This window comes from Arachis ipaensis, chromosome B5 (genome assembly GCF_059453495.1).
Source record: "Arachis ipaensis isolate K30076 ecotype BB chromosome B5, ASM5945349v1, whole genome shotgun sequence".
NCBI classification, from domain to species: Eukaryota; Viridiplantae; Streptophyta; class Magnoliopsida; order Fabales; family Fabaceae; genus Arachis; species Arachis ipaensis.
This window is the reverse complement of record NC_142440.1, coordinates 16,455,544-16,466,583: the sequence shown is the minus strand read 5'-3', so window position 1 is coordinate 16,466,583 and position 11,040 is coordinate 16,455,544. Positions and strand designations below refer to the sequence as shown.

General features: G+C 33.4%; 1 protein-coding gene across 1 annotated transcript; it reads left to right on the top strand.

Annotated features, from left to right (window-relative positions):
• The first annotated feature begins 1,095 nt into the window (after positions 1-1,095).
• LOC107643096 (RING/U-box superfamily protein) lies at positions 1,096-9,266 on the top strand. The gene is made up of 16 exons (XM_016346657.3): positions 1,096-1,613; positions 1,966-2,038; positions 2,174-2,239; positions 2,493-2,558; positions 2,643-2,725; positions 2,994-3,045; positions 3,456-3,521; positions 4,185-4,252; positions 4,341-4,389; positions 4,483-4,567; positions 4,657-4,758; positions 5,270-5,321; positions 5,845-5,896; positions 6,156-6,272; positions 6,527-7,426; positions 8,370-9,266. Exons 1-16 carry the CDS (start codon positions 1,420-1,422, stop codon positions 8,988-8,990), a joined length of 2,646 nt encoding a protein of 881 aa, XP_016202143.1. The 5' UTR covers positions 1,096-1,419; the 3' UTR covers positions 8,991-9,266.
• The last annotated feature ends 1,774 nt before the right edge of the window (positions 9,267-11,040 follow it).

The following is an 11,040-nucleotide window of genomic DNA, read 5'->3' as shown; positions in this document are numbered from 1 at the left end:
TCATCCAAATTTGATCTATGTCGTTAAGTATATTAGGATGGTGATTGGCGTGGTTTAGCCGCGACATTAATGTGATAAAAGCTACGGTAGTTCCATATCTAATGTATGAGACGGACCAGATTGTTAAAGTAATGAGAGAAATAGCATTCAGATGTGCGCATAAAGTTTATAAGGTGTGATTATGTCAAGAAAGAATATATGTATAGCCCAAGTGGGAGATTGTTAGGAAATTATTTTAATTTCCTAATTTGTTTGTGGGCAATACATATATTAATTGTAATCACAAATTATGCTATTTCAAATTAAATGACTTATATAATGATGATCTCATTTATTGTTATAAATGCTAATTGAATAAGTCATTATTACTTTTGATTTGGAATTAAATGAGAATAAAACTAGATATTATCTTTTGTTCTTTAGATAATTATCTTTTTGGATTTTAGATATATTATCTTTTGGGTTTTAGATACTATTTTATTTGGGCTTAAAAGTTTAATGTGTGTCATGCTCAAATATAAATAGGCCTACAAGGTTTCGGTCCCCTATATACCAAAATCGCCTTTGTTGCTCTTTCCCCATAAAAAGAGTTGCAATTCAGCCGCCTATGAATACAAAAGGTTAAGACACAAATGAAATTATATTTTTATACTATTTTACCCTTATCTCATTTTTCTCTTTTCTTCTCCACGAATAAGGACTCTCTTTTCTCTTCTTCATTTTTGTTATTATTCACCTTCATCCTGAGTATATATATTGACTAAGTACAAATTACTAAAGTAGAGTACATTCATTCTTACCATTTATAATTTTATTTTTATATTCATATTTGCAATTCATAATTTTATTTCTCTTTTTTTCTCTGCTTTCTTTAATCTTCTTGACACAAACTCTAATAATATATATCTATGTAAAATTTTATTTTATTGTTTGAATTTGCTTTAGATAATGAAAATAGAATTACAAATTAGTGTTGTTGGAAATACAATCAGGTTGACAGAAGAAGATGAAGGAATAAAGATATAATTAATAAAATTTTTCATATATCAAGAATAAAATAGGACTCTTAAAATAATGTGTATTCTATCCATTATAATTGCCAAACACAATACTTTTTAACCGTATTTTTATGTCTTTGTGTCTCTCTGTCAGCCTTTGTGACACGTGAACCAAAGGGAGCCTTGGGGCACGAAAACGATCGTACTTTGAATCAGAAGCTCACCTCTCCGGTGAACACCCTCCCCCGCCCTCTTTCCCTCTTTATTCTTTCACCGCTTCCCCAAATTCCCTCACTCCAAGTCTCCAACAGCCGGGACAGCTAAAACGACAAGCGCGTGACCCACGGTGGCGCGTCGGGTATTAATTCATAAACAGACCCAAAAGAAAACCCCAATAACTTAAATAAGGGCATATTAGGTGATGAGCAACGGTACGACCGCTACACCGCCTCTTCAGCCACTGGACACCGCCGTCCTCGCTAGAACCTCACCGTCGTTCATAAACAACTTAAGAATCACGGCTGTTATGGAGCGCTTGGCTGCGCACCTTCATGATGGCAACCACAACCAGTTAGGCGCTTTAGATTTCTACAATCAATGCATCTCCCTCTCGAGGTTTTTACCGCTTCCACTTCCATTTACTCATATTTCACGTCTCTGATACTCTTATTGTGATACATTAGAAATGCCCTAGCTTTTTTTGTTATGGAACTGTAATTGAAGCTGGTTTATGTTGGAGTTTTGGTGATGAACTGAAATTTGACCTAGGGGTGGTGGAATGCCGAAGTTTATAGTTGTGAAAAAATACTTAAAAAATCATCCCTCCTTGATATAGTAGTTTTACATGGTTTAGCTTCAACCTTTTTTCGCGAATAGGGAGATAATTGAGTTTGAACTTTGAACGGCATGATACTGCAAATGTACAGTTTTTCCTCTTACCCTAACTATTTATTATTTTGAAACGCAGAGGTATTGATTATTCACTTGCCAATGGGGAAATTTCACCCAAGGCCAAAGAACTCCCTGCATTGATGAGATTGGTAATTTCAATTTTGTTTCATAGAATACCAATGCCTCTTTGTTGCCAGTTGGAAGCACAAAGAAATTCTGACATATTTTCTCAATTTTTTTTATACTTGATGGTTTGTGGCCTTTGCTTTTCCTTTTCCGTGCAGTTTCATCAACGGAAGAATGACGAACTGTCACAAGCAGCTTTAATGGTTGTTATGATCTCTGTAAAGGTATGTCCAGTTTTTCATGTTGTTGTCGATAATTATGAGTAACTTGTTGAGTTTCCATCAGCTGTGGCTAATGATAAATCACTCTGTATTTAAGTTTTTGAAAGAACAATTAATCAGTCTTTAGGCAAGTACCTGGTGTTGGCTGTGGCCAAATATTTAGATTTGTACCAGCTCTTCTGTATACATCCAGAAGTGTTCTCTAAAATGTCCAGATTTATGCTCTTACTGATTTTTCCCCTTTCTTTTATCATAGAATGCCTGTGAACTCGGATGGTTCCAAGCAAAAGAGAAGGAAGAGCTTCTTGCTATCGCTGATGAGGTTTGCTAATACATTATCTCTGTTTTTTCTTGGGGCTGCAAGGAATGTTGTCATCTGCACATTTCTGACAATCTCTTAGTGTAGGTAGCAAAGATATTTTGTAATGCGGGGAAGATAAATGCTGGACCTAGTTCTAGCCATTCCACAATAACAAGAATAATGGAGAGGTTAGGATCCTTGCAATTTTTACTACATATCTTCTCTTGCATCTGTTTTACCTACTTCCTCTTTTCCCCTTCTCCCTTTTTCCACCCCAGATAATCAAAATATTTTGCTTTATGTGTTTCATGTTACTTGCACTGCTTTACCTATTTACTAGGACCAACCAAAGGGCCATTTGATATGGAAAAATGCATTGAGAATGTTTTTTCACTTTAAATTGTCTCTCACTGTATTTGATATATGCAACATGCAATAATATAGATTCCCATGCAGGTTCTATCCAAAAATGAAACTCGGTCAAATACTTGTGTCATTTGAAGCCAAGGTTGTGCCTTGTCAATCCTGCTCCTATTTGACTATTTTGTTTTGAAAACATGCTTAAGATTGTTTGGCAACTTGAAAAGCCAATTTAACAGGGTATGTAGACTTTATAAAAGTGATCCGATTTAAAGTCAAATGCTTGATTTAAAACTAACCTAAAGATTAGCTTTTGATATATACTATTGACAAGATAAATGGAATGATGATAAGGTAGGGAGACGAGCAATTAGATAAAATCATGAAGTCAACTTAAAATGTTTGTTGGAAAATTAGTTTTCAACCTAAAAATTTGTTAGATAAATCTATTTTCAGAAAATTCAGTTGCCAAACAATAGCCAAAACTGGTGTTATCTTAATTGTTTAGTTTCTATAGAGTGCTGCCCAAACTTAACATATTTTTGACCTGCATTGCAGCCCGGATATGGAGCTTATACTCTTGACTTTCACATTACCAAGAGTAATGTTCAGCATGAAAGAATAGTAAGCATTTCATGTTGATTTGTTTGTGTAAGCATACTACATGTGACATTGCCCTGAACAAATCCGCCAAAAGGAGTCAGCTATTCTTACTTATTGTATATAACTGAATTGTGTATTTCTTAAAAAATTCAAAGTTTGGTTGTAATTTCACTTGGCCCTATTTGAAAAATCTTGTGCAACTCTAAACTTGTGAGGCCCTCAGTTCTTGGGATGGCAAGGATTTAATGGTTCCTAAATTAAAAATTGTCATAGTGTGGTCATTGGTGATTAATAGTTTAATACAATACCTAGTTATTTCTTAACCGGTGATGTAAGCCAGCGCATGTCATGGTTAGTTGAGCTATGCTAACTAACTTTTGGATGGTGAAAATATATTCGTTTGTTTATATATTCCTTTCTACATTTGCTATGCTCTTTTTTGGAAGAAAATATTGGGTTGGGTCCTCTTCTACCTATCTTTTGGCATTTGATTGCTTGGTCCACTTCTTATGTACAACCATTATCACGCTTCTTATTTGATCCAAGTTTTTAGTATATTTTAGTTTCTTTCACTCCCTTAGTTGTTAACTTGGTTTTCATGTTTTGTCAATAATATTTGTAACTCGGATGCACCTTGAATCCTTTTTTGGAAACCTAACTTGTTTCACATTTTTCAACTTGTAGTGGTTATTCGTGGCACAAACTGACAATGTTGAGACATCTGCATGCCTCATTAATCCTCAGCAAGTGAAGTATGGTTGCTGTTGATTTTTCTTTTTAAAATTTATAGTGAGTAAAGCAGTTCAAAGTTGATGCTGATTGAATTTGCCTTTATTGTAGTTTTCTGCTCAATGGAAAAGGAGTAGATAGAAGGACTAATGTCTTCATGGTCTGTATATTTGCACTTATATTCTAAAGAATTTACTCTAGTCTGTTCTCAAGGTGTGATTCCATTTTCTTGTTATGCCATTTCGTTCCTTAGGACACTGTCCCACAGATGCCAACTCCTGTATCTGGTATGCTTAAATATGGGACGAATCTTCTTCAAGCTGTAGGCCAGTTCACTGGTAAGCAAGTAAAAGTAGTGTCTCCTTTTCCTTTCTTATCATCCTGACTTTCAGCGTGTGTAACTTACTTGACCGTTCTCATTGTGAAGGTCATTATGTTGTTATTGTTGCCTATATGAGTTTTGTATCCTTACCCGAGGATCCAGTTCTTCAAGATTATGTTCAGCCTGCTGTTACTTCAGTTGACACAGGTAATTAGGATATTTACAATTAACTTTATGCTCCAAAAGTGTTTTATTTCTCATTCTTATTTATTTAGTGCTTGTTTGTGCGCCATTAAGTTGATAAAAAAAACCTTTTTTCAATGAAAAAATATCTTTTTTATTTTTAGCGTGTTTGGTAAATTTCTAGTAGTAAAAGTAAAAGTAATAGAAAAATTAAAAAAAAAATCTTTTTTGAGAAGTTACAATTTACATCTTTTTTAAAAGATATTTTTTCTTTAAAAAAAAGACGTTTTTCACGTAATAAATAAACAAAAAATTACTTTTATATGGTTATACCCAAACATATTTGATAAATAAAAAGATCTTTTTGCATGAGATATCCAAGCATAAAATTACTTTTATTTTTCTATAAGATCTTTTGAAAAAAGATAACTTGAAAAATGATATTTTCTTAAAAATTCACCCAAACAAGCCCTTGGTTTTATTGATTAGTGCTTAAGCTTATTTTTTATTTACTTTTATGATTATTTTATTTTAGATTCAGATCTTATTGAGGGGGCATCACGAATTTCACTTAATTGTCCGATAAGGTATGCAGTGATCTTCTCTGTTCATTTCCCCAACCACTTCAGTGACTATGGTTCATAGAAAGAAGTTGACACTGATCAATAACATATTGATGGTTTAATAATGTCTGGTTAAACACTTAAAGGAAGTTTCCTTCTCAGAGTCTTGTAACTGAGAAGTTCTTTGAAGTGGCTTCTTCATTTTAGAAGATATAATGTCTTCTGATTTCCTCTCTCTTTGATCCTTTCTGCAATGGAATTGGCTTGAGTTTTATGGACCTTAGTCCATGGCCTCTGTGATCATTAAGCTAAAATTGCAACTGGTTTTGTTAACTATGGTTCAAGCATCTCTAGTAATTTAGTATCAACATTGACTATTAAACCAGTAACAAGCATCTCTATTATGGTTTTTTCTGTTAGGCTTCAGATCAAAATTACATGGGGATCTTACTTTCTTTATGCTAATGCTTCTCTTCTTAACATGTTTTTACTTTTTTATTTATGAAAACTCGTACATATTCTTGTGTTCCTCATTTTTGCCAAACAGCTTTGCACGTATCAAGACTCCAGTTAAAGGGTGCTCATGCAAACATTTCCAGGTGATAGTTTCCTCCTTTAGCATCACAGAAGATGGAGAATCCAGAGGGTGTTTCCTAGTTTTTTTGCTTATAATAAGTAGTAAATGTGGCTTTTGAATTCTGTTTTATGCAATAAAGTGTTATTTAACTGCAACTTATGCCTTTCTTTGGTATGTTGTTGTAATGTTTTCGTTTGCACAATTAAGAACTTCTAAATTTTGCTTAAATGTTTATGAAATTAATAGCCTCTTACATATATCTGTTGTCCCTTTCTCTGTAGTGTTTTGATTTTGATAATTTCATCAATATGAATTCAAGGAGGCCATGGTGGCGCTGCCCTCATTGTAATCAGCATGTCAGCTATGAAGATATTCGTCTTGATCGGAACATGGTTGAGGCAAGTAAATTTAGTCCTCGAGTCTTTCAATCTGGTTACTTTTGTTTATCTTCTCACTTGTATAGTCAGTCTACTGTCACGGTAAAGTTGGTGAAAAATTTGGTGATTACTTTTGCATATTGATCTTATCCAGTAATCCCTAAATTTTTCACTTTTGAGAGTACACCAAATTGACCCCAGGGATAACATAAAGGCAGAAGTGGAGTTGAAAAGTAAAACTCTCACCCTTTTCCTCCGTTTTTTTAATACTACAGATACTGAAAGATGTTGGGGAGAATATTCTGGAAGTGATTGTTCTTGGTGATGGATCGTGGAAGGCGGTCTTTGAAAAGGATCATAATGTGGATAAGACGGTCTTTGAAAAGGATCATAATGTGGATAAGACGCAGAATAAGGCCCACAATGGGGAAAAGAAGCCAGCTGAATTGCAAGAATCTACTTGCTCCCCTAATAATATAATTTCTAACATTTTTGACCTCACCAATGATGATGATTGCATGGACTTAATGGACACTATTGAACTTGAAGATACGAAACCTGCCCCGGGATCCGCTGAGACTCAGTTTGTTAACCAAAGTTCAACTTCTTTAGGTCTAAACTCCACTGACGTTGATCAAAATGTTGCTTCTCATATAGACGATGAATTTTGGGCTGGACTTGATCTTGTCTTTGGTAGGTCAGATACCCCATCATTGGGTATCTCTGAGAATCCTGTTCTGCCTGACTCTGTTTCTCCCGCCTTTAATCAGGGATCTAACAGTCATGACAATAACAGTGCTGTGAATTCTCTTGTGCATAATCAAGTTTCTACACCAACTAATTTGCAGCTTATTTATATGAATTCGTCTGTTAATGAGTATGGAAGGTCAGCCTCAATACCCAGACATGTTAATAGGACTCCGGTAGCAGTTCAGGCCCTTGCAGCCCCATCTTCAATATCTGGACGAGAGCAAAGTTTGGGAAATACTTTGAATTCCTCGCTACCCAGCAGTTCCCCTGCCACTACTCATGTTCCTTTGTCCCATACAGCCACTGCAGCCAATCCCATACTGACTGATACAGAAAGGCAACAACATTTTTCACGATCCCAAATGAATCTGCCCCAGATGTCAGGTGTAAATTCATTGGGATTGCCGCATCATTCAGCAACACAGGTTCGATTTATTTATGTTTTACTTTTATCAGGCATGCTGTTTTTGGGATGTATACCAACTCTCTTCTCTGTTGTTACAAGTGCTAATCCTCAGTTTAAATGACTCTACTGGTCACCTGTTTTATCTTGTTTTGTAATATATCTGTTTGGATCGATAGAAGTTCAAGGGAGTGCAATGGAGAGTGGTGTTATTTTTTCACACCATTTTTTTGGATAGAATGGGCTAACACACTACACACACCAAATTGAAGGGAATAAATAGTGGGATTTTTGTGGAATAAGATGGATTCCATAACAAACCACCCCATTTATCATAAGTTACCCATCTAAACAATACAAACCCCTTATATTCCTGTCTTGGGGACTCAATTCCACTCCAGTATTTGGTAAGTCAGAAAATTGATTTGGCCGAAGAATGAATATTTAATGAAAATGGTTTTATCAAGGGTTAAATTGTAAAAAAAAAAAAAAAAAGAGAAGAGAATTTAACTCTTTTAGAAGTCATTCGAATTACAAAATTGAATTCAATTTTACTTGCATGTTAAAGTCATTCATAACCATGGAATTGAGTTTCAAATAGAAATAAATTATTTTCTTAATGGAATAAAATTCTTTTCTCATGTTACAAAACTTTTCAAATAGATGTATGTAGTTCTTAACTACCAGAAATTATTGCTTAAGAAATTATTTAAGATGTGAATTGAAACTCTAAAGATTTATGTCCTATTTTGGTTGCATTTTTCTCCAACTATTTTAAGCCCATACTGTGCTTTTGGCGAGATTATTTATTCTTTATTTATTATATTTTGATACTCATCAGTGCCTGCAATATGCTTCATCTTTAATCTAAGTTGGATATCATTAGAAGAAACTTGCCTTTATATGCATTACTTAAAGTTCTTATACTCACGTCATGTTTGCTTTTTACTTTTCATTGAACTCAGAACCGAGTGCCACCACCTAATAACCCTGCACCAAATCAGTTGCCAAACTCAAACAGGCCATGGGTGGGATTGGGTGAATTGAGCAATCCTCACCTGAGCCAATCTCTGAATTCAAGGGCACACCCAGTAATGCGAACAAATATCCAGCGGTCCCACATTCAGCAAGGTGGTTCAGTTGCTCAGTCCACTGGAACTACCGCAAATAGCCAACAAACTAGAGCTAATGCTATTGGACAGGTTTCCAGAGATCAAAGAGGAAGTGTAACACCACAGTCGGTTTCTAGGCCTGATGATTTACTCAATTTGCAATCGGAGCAGAACTGGCGCCCCACTCAACGAATGCGTGGAAGTCTTACAGGTCGTCCGTATTCTGATGAGGTTAGGGAGCGTATAATTGCACCAACGCAGTTGGTTCAGAATACAAGACCACAAGGTACTCAACCAGTTCCAGCTTCAAGGCAACACCTACAAAGTCCCCTGCCAGTTCAAGGTTCAAGACCGCATGGTTCCCAGCCACTCCAAAGGCCACAAGGTCCTCCGCCTTTTAGACCAACAGGTTTACCACTTGATGTGCTTATTGCAAACAACAGAAATGCTCATAACCATCCTTCGAACGCGTAATATTTTTTGAAGGTTTTACTTGCACTTGCTGGAAGGTTCTGGGGATCTGCAGCTGAATAGATTCAGAGCTAAGACTGAAAAATACGGTAATCTATTTGGGAAATTGAGTTATCATGTAAACAAGTATGGGGAATAGAATTTTCAATACGTGGTGAAATCTAAGTATATATTAATTGAAGGCATTTTGATAATGAACCCACATGAAATATGGGGATTTGAATTAACATATAGTGAAAGAAGAATTATCTCGCTTGGAGTATGTTGCACTTCCAAAAATTCTTGTGTTGGCATTCAAGAATAGATAGCGCTTTCGGTAATGGCATGGTCACCACTTTTATGCAGGAATGATGCTAATTTATGGGCATGAATGGCATTTTCGGCAGATTAATACGAATTTTATCGTCAATGAGTAAAATGGATTGTTTAAACAATTAGGGAAAAAAATATCATCACCTTAATAGGTATATTTGTCACCACCTGTTTTTAACTGAACGACAACTTTTAATGTTACATTGCTGTAACATGCAGGGGTGTAATGTAACATTGCAGCCTCTATAAAAAATTTAATCCTATTTTGAATGGAGTGTTTTCAATTTTTTCATCCGTTTGATTCGAAAATTATGATGGGTATTGGGTAATGTTAGCCCGGTATTGGGTAATGTTAGCCCTATATATTTTATGTTGGTCTCCTGCAAGAGCCCTGGTGTTGGCTAAACATTTCCAATAAAAAAAATGTCACTTTTCAGGAAATATATAAGCAGGTATTGGTAGAAAATTTTAGCTTTTAATCATTTAGACTTCTTCTGGACATATAACAAAAAATCTAAAATTATATACAACTAGATTTATATCTTTGTAAAATTAAAATAAATTAATTTGTATATATAAAAAATATTTAATAAACAAATTAAAAAATTAATATTAAATTTATTTTTATTAAGTTATTTGAAAATTTTATATTTAACTAGAATTATTTATATAAATTAACTAATTGTTTATATTAGTAAGTTAAAAGTAATAATTTATGCTTTTACTTTTTTTGTAGTGTAACTTTTGATTCCATGAATATAAACCTCCCTTTAAAAGAAAATTGTAATTAGTTAGATAAATATTATCAATTATGGTTATTCATATAAAAAAACACATTAATAATAATATCAATATATATAAATGCAATTGGAGAAAAATAAAGTTGTATTTATATTTATAACTATAGATAAAAAAAATTAAAAAATAAAATATATCAACTATTATATAAAGCCATAAATCATTTATGAATTTAAATATGATTTCAACTATTCTCTAAATATGATATGTAATATTAAAAGTCAAATCATTAATATAAATTAACATTCTTTATACTATTTTTTTAAATAAAATTAGACAATTTAATTTAAAAAAATCATGAAACTAATACTATATTGATTATTGATTATATATAATTATAGATGTAACTTTGAAACAGTTGATCTTTTTTATATAGCACATCATGTATTATTGAGTGTGATTGGATCAATGGTTATGCAATTTTAGTATGATTGAATTAAAATCAAACTAAAAAAAGACACAGACTATGAACTATGAGCACTATATAAAATTAAAAATTAAGATTAAAATTGACAGTGATGTTAGCTGCCAGAGTAGAAAAAAGTGGTGATGTTAACCATAAGGTGAAATATAGGGTACAGATCTAAATTTATAGATGTGCTTACGTGGCAAAATCTATACCACACATCTTAAAGCCATACTTTTCATTTAAAATTGTAACTCTTCATAAAGAAAAGCGTCACCTAATGGAAAAAAGTAAATTAGAAGATTTAAGAGAAGAAATAATTAAGTTATCAAAATTAATAGATCAAAAATTAATGATTTTAACTAATGTTAACTGTAATGACACCAAATTATTAAAATCAATACAAAATAATTTTTCTCAAAATCTTTATTTTACTATAAGTTTTATTGAAGGACTCCAAAAACCTGAAAAAACTTATTTCTCACACGGAATTTCTAAAAAATGTTATCATGGAAATGATTCACCACATCTTTATCA